The 22,841-nt window shown below is 39.5% G+C and overlaps 1 protein-coding gene and 1 pseudogene across 1 annotated transcript in view; both read right to left on the reverse strand.

Moving 5' to 3' along the window:
* Nucleotides 1–10,709, reverse strand: part of CHN1 (chimerin 1) — a gene marked incomplete at its 5' end in the record, with an annotated part of 48,214 nt that extends 37,505 nt beyond the window's left edge. Inside the window, 1 exon segment of the mRNA NM_001193650.1 lies at nt 10,019–10,709. Within this exon segment, the coding sequence (NP_001180579.1) occupies nt 10,019–10,270 (252 nt within the window).
* On the reverse strand, nt 405–10,011 carry LOC123379176 (annotated as a pseudogene).
* Nucleotides 10,710–22,841: the final 12,132 nt, after the last annotated feature.

Genomic DNA, 22,841 nt, shown 5'->3' on the forward strand with positions numbered 1-22,841 from the left:
CTATTACATAAGAATACTGAATGCTGCCTAATCATGACAGTAAGTGTGCTGAGTACAGATAGTTACTGAGTAAGATGTTATGACATGTGCATATTCTTCAGACATCTGCTTTGACCATCTTATTAAAGCCATGGTAGCCTTCACTCCGAAGGAAGACGTTCCTCTGAGGAATGCTGACATAGGGGGTCACAAAGAAGATGAAGTACGACTGTATAATTTGCTAATTAAACAAGGTTTAAAAATTAGAGACATAAAATATTACATCTGTGTCCTACTGGATTATAAAATAAACAGAATAGGGGCGCCGGGGTGGCTCAGTCGGTTGGGTGTCCGACTTTGGCTCAGGTCATGATCTCGTGGTTTAAGAGTTTGAGCCCCGTGTTGGGCTCCGTGCTGACAGCCTGGAGCCTGCTTTGGATTCTGTGTCTCCCTCTCTCTCTGCCCCTACCCAACTCACGCTCTGTCTCTCTCTTTCAGATATAAATAAACATTAAAAAATTTAAAAATAAAATAAGCAAAATACAAGTAAGACTCAATCCTCAATTAAATCGAAGGGGAGAAGGGAAGTATGATACAAGTTACTGCAAAAAGTTGCCTTTAACATACCAATGTGACTCAGACGTGGGAAAAACTGATCCTTGAAAGTAAGATTATTATGTGGACACAAAAAGCATTAAGAACAGAATTTTGGCAGAGGTGACGTCATCATTATCGTCATTATTATTATTGTGTGTTCTTCCTATGGGTTTATATCCTTTTATTGTTATTGCAATGAGAGTCACATGCTGGGCTGATTCTCTGCTTTGAGATAAATTTTAGAGATGCCAATTTTTTTTTAATTGAAAAATAACTGACATACAGTGTTCTTTAGTTTTAGGTATACAACCTAGTGATCCAGTATGTGTATATATTACAAAATGGCCACCACAACATGTCTAGGCGCCATCTGCCACTATATAAAATTGTGACGATATTACTTTCTAGTTTCTTATGCTGCACCCTTTGTTTCCTTGTCTTATTTATTTTATAACTGGATAAGCCATACCTCTTAACTACCTTTATTTTGTTCATCTCCCCACCCCTCTACCCTGTAGCAGTCATCAGTTTATTCTCTGTATCTATGAGTTTCAGTTCTGTTTGTTCATTTGTTTTGACTTATTTTTTTGATGTCTGATCTTATGTGTTACTTTTAGAAAATCTCATTTTTGATGGGTCTCAGACTTAGAGGAAGAAGCTCTGAGGACAGCCCCCATCTCTGGGAAATCTGTTCCTGGCATTTTTCTTTCTGGTTTCCTTCATTCTCTTGACCAAAGGTTTAGCATATTTTGCAGCCCCTTCCTTATTTTTTTTAGCGTGCTGTTTCTTTAGACTTCAGAGCAATATGTTGACTTTTGCACTGGAGGACACATGGAGTAACAAAGCGCCGAATCTTGGGTGCTTTGGTCCTAGGTTTCTTATCTTCTTTGTTTAGGGGATTTCTCACAACATACTGGCGGACATCATCTTTTTTAGGGAGACTGACAAGTCTGCCGATTCTGCTAGCTCTTTTGGGCCCCAGGCGATGAGGCATAGTAGTATCTGTGAATCCAGGAATATCTTTCTCTCTCTCTCTTTTTTTTTTTTTTAACAATGATCAAGTTGAAAACCCTGAGGTTGGCATCCACAAGGCAACCCCCAACAGATCGGCACCTTCTTTCCCCAGTCCTCCTTGGTTTGTAGCAGGCACGTCCCTTACCCAGCAACAGGCAGACATGGCCATGGATCAAGACATCCTGCTTCATGGGGAAGCCTTCTCATTGGCACCACTGATCTGGACCATGTAACCCTTCCATTGTTCACTCAGAGCACCAGAAGCAACTTCCGTGGCTGTTCGCTTCTCATAAAATGTTTGAAGTTTGCGTTCATCGTCTACTTCAATGAGTTTCTGGCAGCCCGTAACTGGGAAAGAGCTGTTCAGCTTCACCCTAAAGCAGGCTACTGCTGCCGAAGTGCCATGAAAAAGAGCTATTTTGATTTGAGCTTCCACATATAATGAAATCGTATAGTGTATGTTTCTCTGCCTTGACGGACTTCCTTTCTGTGACTGATGTAGCATAATAATTAATTCATTAATTAACCTCTAGATCTATCCATGTTGTTGCCAATGGCAAGATTTCATTTTTTTATGGCTGTTTTATTTTACACACACACACACACACACACACACACTCCACCCCACATCTTCTTTAGCCATTCGTCTACTGATAACACATAACACATTTAGGCTGCCTCTATATCTTTGCTATTGTAAATAATGCTGCAATGAACTTAGGGGGGAATATGTCTTTCTGAATTCGTGTTTTAATTTTCTTTGGATAAACACCTAGAAGCAGAAATACTTTATCGGAAGGTAGTTCCGTTTTTAATCTTTTGAGGAAACCCCTTACTTTTTCCCCAAAGTGTTCGCAACAATCTACATTGCCACCAACAGTGCATGAGGGTTCGTTTTTCTCCACGTGCTCACCAACACTTGTTATTTTTTCTGACAGGTGTGAGGTGATACCTCATCTCACTGTGGTTCTGATTTGCATAGAGATAGCACATTTCTAAAACATTAAATCAGTAGGATGGACAAAAACACTGGAAATAGTACAATGTCAGATGTAGTTTGTTGGAGGATCTCACATTAGGATATTAGTTGGGAATATGAATCAGAACTGGTTTTGGGAGGCAGCCAGGCTCTCTCTTAAGATGTTCAAAAGTGACAACCCTACATTTTAATTTCAAGGCTGGCTTGAAGTTCCTTTTTTTTAATTGCTTTTTAATTACATTAAAAAAAAAAACAGTGCACTTAGTTCCACCAACAGTCTCCTTGTGAGAAAGACAAACTTCAAATCTCTCTCCAAATTTTAAAGCAGCATAATCAAAAACAGACACTTGGGACCACATCTAATGATAAATCTAATGCACTACAAAGGAAACAATCAACAAAGTGAAAAGGCAACCTATTGCTGGATCATAAGGTGGTTTTATTTTTATTTTGGGGGGAACCTCCATACTGTTTTTCATAATGGCTACCCCAATTTACATTCGTAAACCATGTACAAGGGTTCTTTCTCCACAGCCTCACCAACACTGGCCATGTTTTGTCTTTTTGATAATAGCCACTCTAACAGGTGTGAGCTGACATCTCACTGTGGTTTTGATTTGCATTTCCCTGATGGTTCATGATGTTGAGCATCCTTCCACGTACCTGTTGGCCATCTGTGTACCTTTTGAGAAATAACTATTCAGGTCCTTTGCCTGTTTTTAACTAGGGCTGCTCTTTGCTATTGACTTGTAGGAGTTCCTTATATATTTTGGATACTAACCTCTTATCAGGTGTATGGTTTGCAAATATTTTCTCCCATTCCATATGTGCATTTTCACCACGTTAGTTATTTCCTTTGTGCAGAAGCTTTGTATGTTTTTTTATTTTTTATTTGTTGGGTAGACAAATTGTGTTTTATTCATTCAATGACATACTATTTAGCAATGAACATGAATAAACAATTGACACAACAATATGGGTGAAATCTCATAATGTCCAACAAAAGACACAAGGACGTACACATTGTATGATTCTGTTTACACAAAAGTCAAAAACAGGCAAAACTGATACGTGGTATTAGAAGGGGTACTTTTGAGGGAAGGGAGAAGAAGTGGCCAGGGCAGGAGGATGAACTTCCAGAGTCCTGGATGTACTACTGCAGAAGCTTTTTAGTTTAATACAATCCCACTTGTGTATTTTTATTTTTGTTGCCTGTGGTTTCAGTGTCCTATCCGAAAAATCACTGCCCACGCCAATGTCAAGAAGCTTCTTTCCTACATTTTCTACTAGTAGTAGTTTTATGGTTTCAGGTCTTATATTTAAGCCTTTAATCCATTTTGAGTTGACTGTTGTATATGGTGTGAAATAAGGGACCAATTATTTATTTTTGCATATAGACATCCAGTTTTTCCAGCATCATTTATTGAAGAGTCTATCCTATCCTTATTTAGTGTGCTTGGCACCCTTGTTGAAGATAAGTTGCCTGAAGACACATGGATTTATTTCTGGGCTTTCTGCTCTATTTCATTGGTCTGTATGTCTGTTTTTATGCCAGTACCATACTGTTTTGATTACTGTAGCTTTGTAATATATTTTGAAATCAGAAAATACTGATGCCTCAAGCTTTCTTCTTGCTCAAGATTGCTTTGGTCTTTTGTGGTTCCATGCGAATCTTAGGATTTTTTCTATTTCTGGAAAGAATGCCATTGGGATTATGACAGGAATTGCATTGGCTCTGAAGATCATTTTGGCTGGTGTGGACATTTTAGCAATATTAATTCTTCCAGTATATAAAAGATTAACATTTTAAATTCCCTAGCCTCATAAAATGGCTATGGAGAGTATAAGCAACGATGTGCAAAACTTGCGAAACGTTTCTTTTTGGATTATTTCGTGGCAGTAAGTAACCTTCCCCATGACCTTTTGCTCTGGCCTTGTACTTGAGGCGTCATAACCAGCTCCTCAGCCAGCATTACAAACTGTAAGAAAGATCCATGGGGCCGAGGCTGAGGAGGTTACAATGCTGGGGGCAATGTAGAAGCCTGGAAATGCATGAGTCTTTGTGGTCCTCCTCACCACCGTTAGGGACAGAAATAAAAAGCAGAGTAGTATGTGTTATTTTTGGCTTCTGTAGCATCTGATAAGTACTATACCAAATAACAACTGAAACAGTGCCTACAGGGATCTTATCGATGGTCTTGTCCAACCTCCCACTTTCCCTCCATGACTGCCCTAAGGAGACAGAGCCCTTGCTCTGCACTGAGCTTTGTTATTTTTATCTTCTCTTGCAAGTGACCCACATTAAGAACTGGGAATTTGTCTGTGTGGATTTACAGATACATGTATTTGTATAACCTAGAAATATGTATATATATGTATGTGTGTATATATGTATATAAAATTCAATTCAGTATTCTATTTGGAGGAAAACACTTATTCCTTTAAAATGTCTGTTTGCTCCTCCTGTAGGTATGACATGGAGTGTCTACGATGTTTAACAGTGAGACATTCCAGGCTGCCTTTTACATCAGTCACACTGCATTTAATTTCTTTTATAAGGCTTTTAGGACTCAAAACGATATTCAAATTTCTGACCACTTAAAACGTGAACACAGATTCTCCAAATATAAGACCGCATGATGATATCAGGAGTTTTCCTGCATTTCAACAACTCACATGAATCTGACTGAAAGATCGTAACAATACAGGTCTTAAAATCGTGTAAGACGCATTTTTACGTTGAAATGTCCTGCTGCCTAAGAAGTGATTTCAAAGTAACAGCAATCACCACCACCACCCACCACAACAGTCCCTCCTGTCATACTGTGTGCCCATTTAGTCCTTCAGCAGATGTTTCTGCTAAAGAAATGGGGCTGGCGGTGGTGCGACTGCTGGTGGGGATAATACAACGGTGGCCACAGTCCCTGACTGTACAGCGGACTGTTAACATAACTGGTTTAAAAAACTATCCCTCCATGGGTGCCAGGGTGGCTCTGGTGGAGCATCCGACTCTTGATCTCAGTTCAGGTTGCGATCTCGCAGTTCCAGGGGTCGAGCCCCACGACAGGCTCTGCCCTGACGGCGTGGGGTCTGCTTGGGATTCTCTCTCTCCCTCTCAAAATAAATAAATAAACATTTAAAAAAAAAGATTCCTTCATATATAGGTTATTTTAATTCTTTTTAGAAATCAACATATTAAAATTCTGTCCTCATATGGGCCTTAATTATGGGCCTTAGTAAAGCTTTAACAGTGGAAAACAAAGTAATTATATTAATAAATCTAATGATCTCGATATATTTAATCAAGAGAATTTTAAAGATTTTTGCTTTTATTTTTAAGTAATTTCTATATCCACCATGGGGCTCGAACTCACAACTCCGAGATCAAGGGTCACACGCTCCACCGACTGAGCCAGCCAGGTGCCCAAAGGGAATTTCAGAGCTGTAAAAGACCTTCTAGATCATGTAGTTTAACCCCATGTTTCATACTAACTCTATTTTTATTTGCTGGTTCATTTTGCATCTATTCTCAACGGGTATCAAATGAAGACCACAGGGCTTGGACCTGTGTCCTTCAGAGGGAAGGAGAGACCACTTCCAGCAGGAGAGCTGGCCATTTCGATCCTTCAGTTTGTCAAATAGCAGAATGTCTGGTCTGTGTGCCAGGACTGGAGGTCTTCGATCAGTAATTTTATTAAATATTATAAGGTGCATGCTATAGTCTTATTTATTTTTTTTATTTTTTATTTATTTTTTTAGTCTTATTTAATTATAGTATCAGTTCACATTTCAGGATTCATTGCCTGCATACTATCCCGGCAACATTCAATCCATTAATATGTCACATCTTTCATTTATATGCAGAATGCAAGTTATCTGAGACTCTAAAGTGAACCAGTCGCCACTTGAAGACTACCTTGAAAAAAAGGACTAAACTCCTATTTTAAAGTGTCCTCTCACTATAATCCTTAATGTTCTTTTCTTTTAATTATTTCATTTGCCTAAGTAGCCAGGTGTCTGCGGTTGTTTGCATCCTATGGAAGCTTTATTTTAGAGAGCTATTTGGATTATACCAAACGAAACACCAAATAGTTAAATTTGGAGGGAGGAAGAGGCATACAGAGGATTTCACTGTACTCGTTGGTGCATGAACATGCAACTGCTCTTACATAACATCTAACTCTGCCTGGGAGCGAAGAGAGAAGCAAGAGCTTTCTTTAGCCCCACAGTCATGCTAGGGTTCTCAATTGTATCATGACCTCCGTACCTGGGCAAGAAAAAGTCCTGGTATGGATTCAGAAAAAAATGCCCACTTAGGGGTCAGTTGTAATAACAAAAACAGGAGCTACCGTGTACCTCACGCATACCAGAAATTCGATTTTTCCAAAGTAGAAGCGGCAGTGGTTTCAAGAGAAAGCGGTGTGCCCAAGGTCATACAAATGATCAGCTCCTGAGGGTCAGGGCTGGGTCTCAGTTATCACTGTGTCCAGAGAGCCTCAGATGGAGGATGTAAGGATGTAGTCACGGCTGGTGGAGTGCCTGTGTTTTACTTTTAATGTCAGAGAATGAATGTTTTGTTTAGTTTTGAGTTTTGAGTTTGCTCAAGAAATTAACACTTGTTTGTTTCATCTCTCTGTCTCTCTTTCTCCTGTGAGGATAGGGGCAGTTCTTAAAATGAGAGGTTTATCCATGAAAGGGTTAAAATTATTTTCGTCCTATGTTGACAAGTTATAAAGTAATCAGTTTTAAAGGATGTGGTACATTTATTTTTTACATGATGACCTCTCTGTGAGAGACAACTATGTTACTTGTGATTGATTCTTCATCAAATCCTTACAAATAACAATAGAAAAAATTTAAAAGGCCATGTTACATAACAGTAAATGGGAAGTCTTCCTGCTTTGTTTCACTTTTTTCTATTAAAAAAACAAACTCAAAAAAACAAAACACCTGTCTGGAGTTGGGCCCGATTGATTTTTTTTTTTTCTTTTTTTTTTTTTTTTTTGGTATCTCACCTCGGTGAGTTTCACCAAAGGGATAAGGCATTCTTGGCTTCACCTTCTGAAATGAGATTTGGCAGCTGGTCAACGCCACAGAGCAATGTTACATAACCAGGCAGTTCAAGAAGCAAAAAAGAAAAGCACATTGAAATGAGGCTTTGGAGAGTGGGCTTGTGGTCAGCAGAATCCACTTTTACCAACACAGAAAATAGTCAATGGCAAGGCTGTGTGAACGACTATCGCCATATAAATGCTCAGAGTTCTTCCCATTATAAATGTCTGACCTGCACAGACTTACATATCACAAGCGGTGACCTTCTAAGTGAACATCTGTGTGGGAGAGAAGTGCTCCTGCCACAGAGTCTGAATTCTTTCGGGGATGTTCTTGGAAGTCAAGTATGACTACCCCTCCCACCTTTCTTTTCTCTTTTTTACAATGCCACCCCACAGAAACATTTTTTAAAGAACAAAGAGTAATTTCAATGCAAAGAATCAAATTGTGAGACTTCTGACCTTATTAGCAACTATAAAAAATATGTAACACAACTTCACCAGTGTGAACTCTTTCCTGAGCATAACTTAAAAAAAAAAAAAAAAAAGCCCACTTGATTTTAATTTTTCAGCTCTGGTAAAGGAAGCAGACTTCTTTTTAATGTGCCTTCTCCTCCCCGCCCTCCCCCCCCACAACAGTTTGGGTAACAAGCTAAGGGTCACAACTGGTCCCAGAGCCAGCACTTTCTGGCTGCTCAAAATTTGCTCATTAAAGCCATGTATTAAATTAAAATTGAGAAATTACTGGAAGATAAAAACCAAACAGAGAATGTGCTTGTTTATGCAAATCCCTGAACAGACTTACTATTTGCTTTTAATCAATGAACTTGACTTAGCACTAAAATGGCTTAATAGGTCAATCTGTTCTTGCTGAACACACCAGAGGGGGCATCTTTGGAGATACATTTTAAAATCTCAGCCATTTCTGAACAGTATGCATAGTTTCTTGCTTAGGAACTTCAATGGCTATTTTTACCTAACGTGCACACAACTTGATATCTGCAAAAGAATTTACTTGGGGTCATGCTCTTCATAAAAACCCCATAAGACCAGTTTGTCTGTCGTGCAAGAAGCAGCCGAGGCCTACTAGCTTGCATGTGCTGTTTAGGTTCATAAATGGAAGATATGGTTGAGACTAGATACACATACTGAATGGTCTCAATCTCATTTAAAATCAAAGATACTAGTTGAAAGGTAAGTTCCCTAAGAATCTGTTTAAAGAGGGAGCAGAAAATGCTATTTGGTTTACCCTGAAATAGTAGCAGTCTTTATACAACCCATACATTTTAGAATTTACCCTTTATCCTCAAATGGTCTGAAGATCAAAAGAATCTATTCCTCACTAAAAAAGTAGAGCATATTGGGGGCTTGGTATGTAGCATCTGAGTAAAATAAATGCTAGCGTTAAAAATCAGGATGAATCGCAAATCTGAAATGAAATTTTCTACAGAGCCTGGTACCTTCCGAATGAATACATCTGCTGAATAGATGAGTAAATGGAAGATCAGGGTTTCTCAGCCTATCACCTTTCGAAACCGTATACCCTCTTGTATTAAAACGAGTGACATTCTGTCTACACTGAAAACAGAAAACTTCATCGTAAAGTTGTGTAACTACTGTGAAGTTACTCTAGCGTTGCTGGTGCGTCCACCCATGGAGTGTCGCTGGCTGTTCTCGTGCACAGCCTCACACTAGGTTTTCCCAGCCAGGCTGCAAACGACTGAAGTTCAAGGCCTTCCATCATGCTACACACGCAGGCAACTTGAATCAACACACATACCGGCTTGACGAAAGAGGACTATAGTTAGTAAAACACATTAACACAATAATTGAAAACACATACAAGGGGAAAGCAGTACTCAAACAGTAAAGAGAAGCTGCTTGTACGAGCAGTGACAGCCCGATGGTGGCCACCCTCCTCTGCTCGTGGTCAGTGCATTAACAGAGGAGAAAAGACAGAAACCGTGGGAAACGCAGACCATCTGCTCCATCCAGATGCAAAAACACACGCCTCTTACAGCCAAAGCTTTTCACCAGAACCGGACGGAGATCAGATCTAATCCTCTCATGAAATATCCGACAAAGGTAGTTAGACAGATTTGCATCATAAAAATAGTGCCAAAATCATTACTGAATGAGACCTTTTAAATGTCAGTCAAGACTTTACCATTAACAGAATACTAAATCAGCATTAGAGAAAATGGAGTTGGATTCTATTAGCTTTAGTCAGCTATTCCTTAAATAAAATCATGCTTAAAACATCTTCATTCCTTAAATAGTAAGAATATTTTAGTCCAGTCATCCTAGTTTGAAAAAGACATCAAAAGCCATTCCTTTAATATTCAAGTAATGTGCATTTCCTTTCTTCTAAGAAAAGGTTAAAAACAAATATTCTTACCTTGAAATTGTGAACCTTTTCATATTTTGGAATTTGCTCGTTTTCTTTCAGAGTTGCTCTTCTAACAAGTGATGTCAACTGCGAATAAGCAAAGAGTTTCAGAGGTTGCCAGATTGTCACAGACGACTTTTGAGAACCCAGTTTCATTCCCAAGGCTGCTATCAATAAATCTTGCTGACGGCCCTCTTGTTTTGATTTGTGAACTGCAGCTCTATTAGTTTTCCTACCCGACCAAGACTCTTTGGATGGCATTTTGGAATTCGCAGGAAAGCAATAAAACCTATATTGATCTATGTCTGTCGATGAACTCTATTCAGCTAACAAATGAGCATTCTGCCAGCCAGCACAGAACCCTAATCTACAGAGAGCTGCAGAGAAACATCGCGGAGAGGTGGAGGAGGATGATGAAGCACTTCTTAAAAAGAGGTCGACTAACCAGAAAAATTCTTCTTTCTTCCTTTTTTTTTTTTAAAGGGCTCTATATTTAAGCTTCTGAAAACTTAAGAGTCTGAACAGAAATAAAGAGTCGATGCTAACATACAAAGCATTCAGCATCTCTCTGTCCCTTTTTAAAAGCCATGCAATTTTGACAAATGATACATTTCTAAAAGCTTTCTTCTCTATTCACTATATTACTGTCCATTCTGAATGAAAGATGCCTACATACTGCCTGTAGTCAGCTTCTAGCAACAGACACCCTGTGAAGCCCCTAGCAGGGAGGGTGGGGAGGGAAGGGATTTGACAAGGAAGGCTGGATTAGACTGGTCACCGTAAGAAAGGAGATAACCAATGAAAATCAAGCAACAGTATTTAAGTGTTGTATTCCTCAACTCTGTCTCTTTTCCTCCCTCCTCTCATGTAAGATTTCTTGCTGGCTCAAGGCAGGAAAAAAAAAATCAGTGGGAAGACAATGAGCAATGAATGAGTCATGCATTATTAACATATGGAATATTTCGTTTACCTATTAAAAGCAAAGGATGATTAACATACAGCACCAGAAGAATTTACCATCACTGCCTGGTAAATTTTGAAAGGCTAATCTATATCCTCCTTTGTGCTTATGGACTGAAGTTAGTTAACAAAAACCCAATTTTATTTAAGATGAGCAAAAGCTGGTATTTTGATGAAAAAGAAAAGGAGTTTAACTAGGTAGCATATTATTTTCATGCAGAACAAGGAGCGTGCATATAACACTGCTAACACACCCTGGAGTGGTCAGTTTAGTCTCCCTGCAAGGAGGAGTTTTGTTGTGAATCTGTACTTAAATGGATCCAATCTTTAATTATTAGTCTCAACATTCTTAATTCAAAGAGCTTGGGGCCAGGTCATCGTGGGAGACAGCTGGGAATAATTTCTCATGTACACAGGTCCCAGATGTAACTGTGCTTATAGGACCCATGGATGCTTGTTTGCGGATACAAAAAGGTGGGAGGGGTGCTGGGTAAGAGACTCCAACCCAGCTCCATTTAAGAGAAGTACCTATACTTTTTTTGCAAAACTGATATAAGAAGCTCACATTTTCCCATATTGGTTCCCTAAACATCTCCCATCTGTTTCCTCAGGTTACAGTAATTAAGTTGAACCCATTATGATTCTAATTGTTACACTGCATTTAAAGAATCAAAACCCATATTTAAATGAATTCAGTCCATTTGCTTAGCACAGACTGTTTATCTCAGATTTCATAAGCGATAGAGGGTAGATGCCCGATGTGGATTCTAGTTTAATTAGGGCACGAAGTTGTCCTTAAACCATGCTGAAGATTAGAAATATTGAATGATTTTCTGAACATCCCCAAATATTTTTTTATTTACTTGAGTCTATAGTACCTTCTTTAAAAATGTCTTAACTCTTGGGGCACCTGGGTGGGTCAAACATCCGACTCTTTTGGCTCAGGTTATGATCACACAGTTTGTGAGACTGAGCCCCACGACAGTCTCCATGTGCTAACAGCATGGAGCCTGCTTGGGATTCTCTCTCTCCCCCTCTCTCTGCCTCTCCCTTGCTTGTGCTCTTAAATACATACATACATACATACATACATACACACATTCATATTTTTAAAATGTCTTAATCTTAAAAAAAAAAAAAATTCTAGGGCATCTGCCCGGCTCAGTTGGAAGAGCATGCGATTCTCGTTCTCCGGGTTGTGAATTTGAGCCCCATGTTAGGTGCAGAGATTACTAAAAAAATATATACTTAAGAAAAAAAAAAGTTAAAAAAATTGTTTCTGAGTGAATAAAAGGCAGAAGTTAATATTTATACCTATAGATGTTTCATTTCCACAAATTTATATCCTTATGTGATTAATAGAAGACAAAAAAAAAAAAAATGCCCTTCCAAGAGAAAATACAATGTAAAGAACTTTCCTTGCCTAACCTAAATTACTTTTCAGCTTAGACCTAGTTTGTCATGTGATGACTAAAAATATAAACGCCAGCCAACTCTTTAATCATGTACAATGCAAGGTGAAGTTTATCTGATTCTCAGTAGACCCCAGAAAAACAGCTTTCAAGGGCAAAGTGAACACTAATTTTTTTTTTCTCTACAGTGTTTAACACTTCATGTTTACATTACTAAGTTAAAACAATCACCCATGTACCCAAAGTAGTTTTTTTTTTTTTTTTTTTTTTTTTCCTGAGTATTTCTGATCAAGGTTCTTTATTGTAGACCATCCCCAGTCCTTCAGCTGTGGTAACCAGAGTTCAATCAAAGCATAAAAAGACTAGTGGTAGAGAAAATTCTTGGCTGGGCAAGTGAACATTTGTCATTGTTCACTGAGTGAACATTTGACTTTGCACAGTCACACTGTTCTTCCCGAATAATTTTTGTGCCTCATTGGGACATACTGGGTTAACTGCAATTTGTGCAGCTACCTGGGGCAATAAGGAGATAGAAAACAGCTCAGGAAGAAGTTCTTAGCTACCCTCAAAGGGCAAGGGGCTTGGTCACTACTTGCCATAATGCAATTTCTGCATTAATTTTGCTGAACGAGCTCTCAAGTCATTAAGAACTGCTAATTCTAAAATTTAGAACTAATATCAATGCTCTGATGTCCCAAATATACACCAGTCATTCTTATATTTGGTCACATTTAGATACTAGAGCATCTGTTAATTACGGTTGTCTTTTATTAAGTATCCATGTTCCAGGCACCTATCTAAGCTAAGCACTTTACATACAGAAGCCCATTAAATCCACCCAAAGATTCCTATGAGGCACATATTATCCTCACTTTACAGCTGAAAGAACTGAGGCCTCCAGCAGTTGGTAGAAAAGAGTCGGGCTCTTAAGCATTATGTATATCCATCCAAGCAAATGAGAAAATGAGAGGAAATTTTAAAGTCTGGGTAGTTGTTTTCCTCGCAGATTCTCTTCAAGGTGGTTCCTCCAGTTATTTTCTCCTTTCGACTTCAAAGAGCGGCAATAGATGGTAAGACAGAGTAAGCAACGAGTAACAACGGATGGTAAGAAAAAGTAAAAGCTAAGATCCCTAGATCTCAAGTTCAGTGCGCAGTGCATACAACAGGCAACGCAACCTGCAAGGCTCCGTCCACACACACCCTCCTTCACTGAACCTGTGATGATCACCAATTAGATGTGATTTTACCCCTCCGTGCGCCTCAGGGGCCTTCACTTGTTCATTAATTATGAGATGTACCACATTCTACCTCCTATCACAGTTCCTGTGAAGCTACTCACATAGATTGGGTCTTCTACATCTTTGTATAAACCCTGAATTTAGCATAGTAGCGTGCACAAATAAAGGTCCATTAAAGACTTGGTTAAAAAAGCAAAACCAAATGAAGGGAGCCATTCTTATTGGCAGCCGGTACATTAGGGGGAAAAAAAGATAGGATTTGAAATCAGAAACACTATAGTTTAAATCCTGACCTTGGGAGATTTGCTTAGTGCCTTGGTTACCTCATTTACATACATACACTGGGCAGTTTACGAGAGATGACATGAAAGAGGAAAAGACTTTCTGCAGATAGTTAGAACTCACTAAATGATGGTATTACAGGGGTGCCGGGCCAAATAGGAGCTGCAGGTTATGCTGTGGAGTATAAGACATAGGTTCTCGTCCTCGAGGAGTTGGTAGATTAATCTGCTTTTGGTTTATACCTTATAGACATGCTTGGAAACTCCTGACCTTCCCTATGGATTATGGTCTTTACCAAATCTCCCAAATTCTAGTCCTAATCCTTTTTTTTTTTTTTTGAAAGAGAGAGAGAGAGAGAGAGAGAGGGAGGGAGAGAGAGAATATGAGAGAATCTCAAGCAGGCTCCACCCCTAGCATGAAGCCTGACGCAGGGCTCAATCCCATGACCCTGGGATAATGGCTGAAATCAAGAGTTGGACACTTAACCAGCTCAGGCACCCCCAATCCTATCTTTTAAAAGGGATCTGATAACATGCATATTAGCTGAGGGAGCGGGAATGGGGGGAAGCAGGGTGGAAAGTGCAAAAGATTATGAGCATTTGGTTAAGTGAGGAGCACTGTTTCATATTTCATATTGTCCCATTTATTCACAACAATCCCAGGAGTATGTTGTATAATGAATATTTTATAGATAAGGAAATGCTCACGGTCATAGTCAAGAAGTCAAAACTTTGTTATGTGAATCCCTATGTTCGGTCTCCAAAGTCTGGAAGCTCTTTCTGCTAGCTTATAATGAGAGTGGGAGATAAATCCTAGGTGTTGGGGATACAGCCCCCTCACATTCTGGTTCGGTAAAGTGGCTTAGCTGGGTGGGGATCTAAACTGGCAGGGCACATCTCCCACAAGGTCATTCTTGCTGGAAACATCGGCAGTACTTAGCTTTTCATTTTGACTGCGACTCTTTGGCCTGCCTTAGACCTAACTCTGGCCATCCTTGATACTGATACCACTTTTGTACATTCACCTGAATGAGGGAGACTAACCTGGAGAAAGAAACCGAGAACAGGCAGATTCCACAACCCTCTCTGTTTCCACCTCTGCCCATACCATCTGTAAGATGGAGAAGCGGACTACAAAAATGGCGTGTGTGTAGAGGGAGACAGTTGCGCGAGGAATGAGAAACAGAAGTGGGAAACAGGTGACCTTGGAAGGGAACACATTCGCTGTTTTTCAGAGAAATTTCCACCACTCACCCACTCACCAACTCAACCCTAGACACTGTTGTTTGTCTAGTAGTAATACTGAATTTATGCTAAACTAGTCTCTCATTTCCACCAAGTGTAGCACCACAGGATCAGGGGATCAGAGCCAGACAAATGTGCTGATCTTAACCCTGTCATTTACTGGCTATGGCCTATCTTGGATCACATTACTGATTTCTTTCAGTCTTTGTTTCCTTATGTGTAAAACTGACTAAAAATACTTCCGGAATTATGTGAAATAATATATGGGAAGCATTTTGCATTATTCCTGGCACAGACAGCGATCAATAAATAGAAGTTTCCCTCCTTTCTTTGTATCTAGGGACTTTTATCTCCAAGATCGGGGTTAGTCTACTGGGACTCTGAGACACACAAAAGGCCAAGGCCACTGGCCTAAGCAATGTGAACTTCAGGTCAAAGTGTAACGAGATGCTTTAAGGACACATCATAGGCATCACCGTTCTGCAATCCTTACACCTTATCCTGTCTTGGCAATCTCAACCCCCGGGCTCAAACTCTGAGTAATCCCTGTTCTCTCCGCCTTCCCACCTCAAAACCTGCTTACAGGGAAGAGACTTATCAACTTATTCACACTAAGGTACAAATGACAGATTATACTTCTTTTTCCACAAATACTTGGTTTTTAATATGGGACCCACACTTATGCCAAAGGAATAAATCTGTAATTACTGAACGTCAGAACTCACTAAGAGTGTTCTCTAGCAAATAGGAAGGACCTCACACAGACAGCCACCTCCTCTGTAACATCACTATGATACCACAGACCCATGAACACAACGTTCTAGTTAACTAAGTCAGCATTCCATCAGAAAAGCACCATAAAGAAATGTTCTAGCTGGCATGGCCCAGAAGCTTGGAAAGGTGAGGAGGAACTGGATTAACTATTTGGTAATCCTGGTTCAGGTTTAGCAAGATTCTGCAAGTTCTATACAATGGTAACATTCAGATACTAAAAGCACAGCTTTGGATTTTGCGGTCCAGAATGGTAACATAGGAAGACCCTGAATGCACCTCATCCATGGACACGCCACATCTACACTTATTTATAGAGTAATTCCTCCTGAAGGACTGCAGACTGACAGAACAGCTTCAGCACAACAAAAGACCGCATGGAGAATAGCAAGAAAGACAGACAGACAGTGACGATGGAAACTGCTACCTCTGAAACTGTGTACTGCAGTGGGAAGGGACAGCACCAGGGACTGTGAGCAGGTTGGGGTTTAAAAACACACAACTAAAATAGCCCCAGGACTCAACTAAATGGCCGGGGAGCAGACAGAACCCTCTGAGTGGAAGGGGCTGGTGAGAGCGCCCACAGTTTACATTCCCCCTCCACCTCGTAGCACAGACAGGAGCATAGCTGACCTGCCATCTCAGCGATGGGACCGGGCCCCATCTCACACCAGCCCAAGCTGTGCCATCAAGGTCCAGCAGGATGTACCCCTGGTCACCGTTCACTACAGCTGTAGCTGTCTTACCAAGGTGACACAAGCAGAGAGCACCCTGGAGCACACCAGGCCTGCACCACTTCAGCTCCAGATGACCTGTTAGAGCAACCCCAGTGCAGAGTGCGCGGGCACCTCCTGGCTCCCGCCTCCACTGGCTTCAACTGCCCTGCCAGGGTGCCCTCTGTACTGGGCACCCCAGGACACCCCAGGCTGCACCTACTTCAGCTTAGCTGTCCTGCCAGGCTGCCTTCGCACAGTGGGCCCCAGGACAGTCCTGGCCTACGCTCACTTCGGCGTTAGGTGTCTTGCCACGGCATCCTCTGTGCAGAGAGCCCCAGGACCTCCTGGCTTACAACTACCTCAGCTTCAGCTGTCCTATTGGGAGCCCTCTGTGCTGACAGCTCTGGGGCTGCCGCAGCCCACGCCCTCTTCGGTTCCAGCCATCCCACCGGGGAAGCCCCAGCATGAAGTATCCCAGGACCTCCAACCCATGGCAATCACAGCTCTAGCCAGCCAGCCAGTCACCAGGCACACACAGTATACACAGGGGGTGACCACACACAAGACCATTCCTGTGAGTTTAGAAATAGTTGTGCTGCCTAATTCATGGAAACAAAAGAAGTCCAGCAAAATGAGAAGACAGAGGAAGACGCTCGGAATGAAAGAACAAGATAAAATATTTGAAAAAGAACTAAATGAAACAGAGATAAGCAAATATGCCTGATAAAAAGTTTAAGTAATGATCATAAAGATGCCCATGGATCAGAGAGAAGGGTAGAAGAACTCAGTGAGAACTTCAACAAGAGAAAGAAAATATTAAAAAGAGCCAATCAGAGTTGAAGAATACAACAACTAAAATGAAAAATACACTAGAGGGAATCACCAGTAGGTTAGCAGATGAAGAACAGATCAGCAATGTGGAATACTGGATAATGGAAAGCACGCAAGCTGAATAGTAAAAAGAAAAAAAAGAATTAAAAAAAAACGAGGATACGTTAAGGGGATCTCTTAGACAACATCAACTGAACAAACATTCACATTACAGAGGTCCCAGAAGGAAAAGAGAGAGAGAAGGGAGGAGAAAACTTACCTGAAGAAACGATAACTGGAAACTTCCCTAACCTGGGGAAGGAAACAGACATCCAGGTTCAAGAAACAAAGAGAATTCCAAACAAGATGAACCCAAGGATGTCCACACCATGACAAATAATAATTTAAATGTTAAAGATTAAAGATAAAGAGAGAATTTTAAAAGCAGTAAGAGAGAAGGAAACAGTTACATATAGGAGAACCCCATAAAGCTATCAGATGGTTTTTCAGGAGAAACTGTGCAGGCCAGAAGGGAGTGGCATGATACATACAAAGAACCGAAAGAAAAAGCCTACAACCAAGAATATTCTACCCAGCAAGGTTATCATTCACAACAGAAGGAGAGAGACTGAGTTTCCCAACACAAACAAAAATTAAAGGAGTTCATCACCACTAAACTGGCCTTGTAAGAAATGTTCAGGGAACTTCTTAAAGTGGAAAAGAAAAGGAAATAATTAGAAAAAACTTATAAATGAGAAGATGTAAAATAGAGATATATATACATAAAATGTGGCAGAGAGAATATAACAGAAGTTTTTACGTGTTTAGTTTAAACTTAAAGTGACTATCAACTTAATATAAACTAATATATACTGAGGATGTTAACTACGAACCTTACGGTAACCACAAACCCAAACCCTATAATAGCTACACAAAAAATAGAAAGAAAGGTAAGAATAACAGTAAAGACAGGCACCAATCAAAAGGAAAGAGAGCAAGAAGAAAGGAGCAAGAAGAGCTACAAAAACAACCAGAAAGCAATGAATAAGAGGGCAATATATATTTAGCTATTAATAATTACTTTAAATGTAAATGGTCTAAATGTTGCAATTAAAAGACATAGGGAGGGGATGCCTGAGTGGCTCAGCCAGTTAAACGCCTGACTTCAGCTCAGGTCATGATCTTGCGGTTCGTGAATTCGAGCCCCGTGTCGGATTCTGTGCTGACAGCTCAGAGCCTAGAACCTGCTTCAGATTCTGTGTCTCCCTCGCCCTCTGCCCCTCCTCACTTACACTCTGTCTCTCTCAAAAATGAACATTTAAAAAATTAAAAAAAAAAAAGACACAGGGTGGCGAAATGTATAAAAAACAAGACTCATCTATAGGCTGCCTATAAGAGACTCACTGCAGTCCCAAACACACATACAGACTGAAAAGTGAAAGGAAGGAAAAAGATATATCGTGCAAATGAAAGTGAAAAAATAAAGCTGAGGTAGCAAAACTCAGATAAAGGAGACTTTATAAAATAAAGACTGTAACAAGACAAAGAAGGGCATGAAATAATGATAAAGAGGTCAGTCCAACAAGAGGATATAACAATTGTAAACATCTATGCACCCAACATTGAAGCACCTAAATACATAAAGCAAATAGTAACAGACATAAAGGGAGAAATTGAGAGTAGTACAATAATAGTACAGGACTTTAACATCCCAGTTACCTCAATGGATAGATCATCCAGGCATAAAATCAATAAGGAAACAGCATCTTTGAATAACACATTAGACCAGATAGACTTAACAGATACAGAAAGACCATTCCATCCCAAAACAACAGAATAACATTCTTTTCAAGTGCACATGGAACATTCTCCAAGATAGATCATATGTCAGGCTGAAAAACAAGTCTCAATAAATTTAAGAAGACTGAAGTCATATCATGCATCTTTTCTGACTATAAAGCTGTGAAACTAGAAATCACAAGTAAAAAAACTAGAAAACACTCACAAACATGTAGAAGCTACACAACATGTTACTCAAAGACCAACAGGTCAATGAAGAAATACAAAATACATGGAAACAAATGAAAATAAAACACAATGGTCCAAAATCTTTGGGACACGGGGAAAGCAGTTCAAAGAGGGAAATTTATACTATTACAGGCCTACCTTAAGAAACAAGAAAAAGCTCCAATAAAAAAAACCTAATCTTATACCTAAAGGAAGTAGAAAAAGAAAGAACAAAGTCCACAGTTAGTAGAAGGAAGGCAATAATGAGGATCAGAGCAGAAATAAATAGAGCCCAAAATGCAATAGAAAAGATCAAAAAAATAAAGAGCTAGTTCTTTGAAAAGAAACAAAAATGATAAACCTTTAGGCATCAAGAATAAGGAGAAGACCCGGGGCGCCTGGGTGGCGCAGTCGGTTAAGCGTCCGACTTCAGCCAGGTCACGATCTCGCGGTCCGTGAGTTCGAGCCCCGCGTCGGGCTCTGGGCTGATGGCTCGGAGCCTGGAGCCTGTTTCCGATTCTGTGTCTCCCTCTCTCTCTGCCCCTCCCCCGTTCATGCTCTGTCTCTCTCTGTCCCAAAAATAAATAAACATTGAAAAAATAAAAAAAAATAAAAAAAAAATAAAAAGAAGAATAAGGAGAAGACCCAAATAAGTAAAATCAGAAATCAAAGAGGAAAACTAACAAGGAACATCACAGAAATACAAAGGATTCTAAGAGGATACTATGAAAAATTATATGCCAACCAATTGGACATCCTAGAAGAAATGGATAAATTCCTAGAAACATACAAACAAAAGTGATCATGAAGAAATAGAAAATCTGAACATACCAATTACTAGTAATGAAAGAGAATTGGTAGTTAAAAAAAACCCCAACAAACAAAAGTCCAGGATCAGATGGATTCACAGGTAAATTCTACCAAACATTTAACGAAGAATCAATATCTATTCTCCATAAACTATTCCAAAAAATAGAAGAGAAAGTTTCCAAATACATTCTATGAGGTCAGCATTACTCTGATTTCAAAGCCAGACAAGAGCACCACACACATAGACACACAAATTATCGGCCAATATCCCCGACATAAAACATCCCTGAACATGAAAGCAAAAGTCCTCAACAAAGTATTAGCAAACCACATTATACAATACATTAAAAGGATCAGTCACCACAATCAATTGGGATTTATTCTAGGGATGCAAGGATGGTTATATATTCACAAATCAATCAGCATAATACACCATGTTAACAAAATGAAGGATAAAAATATGATCATCTCAACAGATGCAGAAAAAGCATTTGACAGAGTATAATATCTATTCATGATAAAAACCCTGAACAAAATAGGTTTAGAAGGAACATACCTCTAAACACAATGAAGGATATAAAAAACTCACAGCTAACATTATACTCAGTGGTGAAAAACTGAGGTCTCCTAAGATCAAGAACAAGACAAGGATATCCACTCTCACCCCTTTTATTCAACACTGTAGTGGACGTCCTAGCCACAGCAGACAAAGAAAAGAAATAAAAGGCGTCTAAATTGATAAGGACGAAGTTAAACTGTCACTATTTGCAGATGACATGATACTATACATAGAAAACCCTAAAGACTCCACCGAAAAGCTATCAGAAGTAATAAACGAATTCAGTAAAGTCACATGATACAAAATCAATATACAGAAATCAGTTGTGTTTCCACATACTAACAACAAAGTATCAGAAAGAGAAATTAAGAAAACAATTCCACTTACAGTCGTACCAAAAAAAAAAAAATAATTAGGAATAAACCAAGGAGGTGAAAGATCTACACTCTGAAAACTATAAAACGCTGATGAAAGAAACTGAGGACGATACAAACAAATGGAACAATATTCCATGCTCCTGAATTGGAAGAATTAATATTGTTAAAATATCCATATTCCCAAAGCAATCTACAGATTCACTTCAATCCCTATCAAAATAACAACAGCATTTTTCACAGGACTAGAACAAATAATCCTAAAATTTGTATGGAACCATAAATGACCCCAAATAGCCAGAGCAATCTTGTGAAGGAAAAACACTGGAGGTATCACAGTCCTAGATTTCAAGGTATACTACAAATCTGTAGTAATCAAAAGAGTACAGGACTGGCATAAAAACAGACACACAAATCAATGGAACAGAATGGAGAGCCCAGAAATAAACCCATGCTTAAATTGTCCATTGATCTATGACAAAGGAGGCAAGAATATACACTGGGGCAAAGACAATCTCTTCAACAAATGGTGCTGGGAAAACCGGACAGCTACATGTAAAAGAATGAAACTGGACCCCTTTCTCATATCACACACAAAAATAAACTCAAAATGGATTGAAGATCTAAATATGAGATCTGGGGGGCATCTCAGTGGCTCAGTTAAGTGCCTGACTCTTGCTTTTGGCTCCGGTCATGATCTCATGGTTCATGAGTTTGAGCCCCATGTCCAACGCTACACTGGCAGCACGGAGCCTGCTTGGGATTCTCTCCTCTTCCTCCTCCTCCTCCTTCTTCTCCTCCTCCTCCTCCTCCTCCTCCTCCTCCTCCCCAGTTCACATGCGTGCACACGCGTGCTCTCTCTCTCTCAAAATAAATACATAAACATTTAAATGTGAAGTCTGAAACCACAAAACTCCTAAAAGAAAACATAGGCAATAATCTCTGTGACATCTGCCTTAGCAACATTTTTCTAGAAATGTCTCCACGACAAGGTAAACAAAAGCAAAAACAAACTACTGGGACTATACCAAAATAAAAAGCTTTTGCACAGCAAAGGAAACCATTAACAAAATAAAAAGGCAACCTACTGAATGGGAGAAGATATTTGCAGTTGACATTTCTGATGGGTTAGTATCTAAAATATATAAAGAACGGATACAACTCAACAGCCAAAAGCCAAATAATCTGATTAAAAATGGGCAGAGGACCTAAATAGACATTTTTGCAAAGAAGATAGACAGATGGCCAACAGACACATGAAAAGATGTTCAATATCACTAAATCATTAGGGAAATGCAAATCAACACCACAATGAGATATCACCTTGCACCTGTCAGAATGACTAGAATCAAAAAGACAAGAAATAACAAATGCTGGTGAGAATGTGGAGGAAAAGGAATCTTCATGCTCTCTTGGTGGGAATGTAAATTGGTGCAGCTACCCTGAAAAACAGTATGGAAGTTCCTCAAAAAAATTAAAAATATAAATACCATATGATCCAGAAATTCCACTACTGGGTATTTATCCCCAAAGATGAAAACATCTAATTTGAAAAGATACATGCACCCCTATGTTTACTGTAGCATTATTTACAATACCCAAGCTGTGGAAGCAACCCAAATGTCATACATAGATGAATGGACAAAGAA

The sequence above is a fragment of the Felis catus genome, chromosome C1, assembly GCF_018350175.1.
Source record: "Felis catus isolate Fca126 chromosome C1, F.catus_Fca126_mat1.0, whole genome shotgun sequence".
NCBI lineage: Eukaryota > Metazoa > Chordata > Mammalia > Carnivora > Felidae > Felis > Felis catus.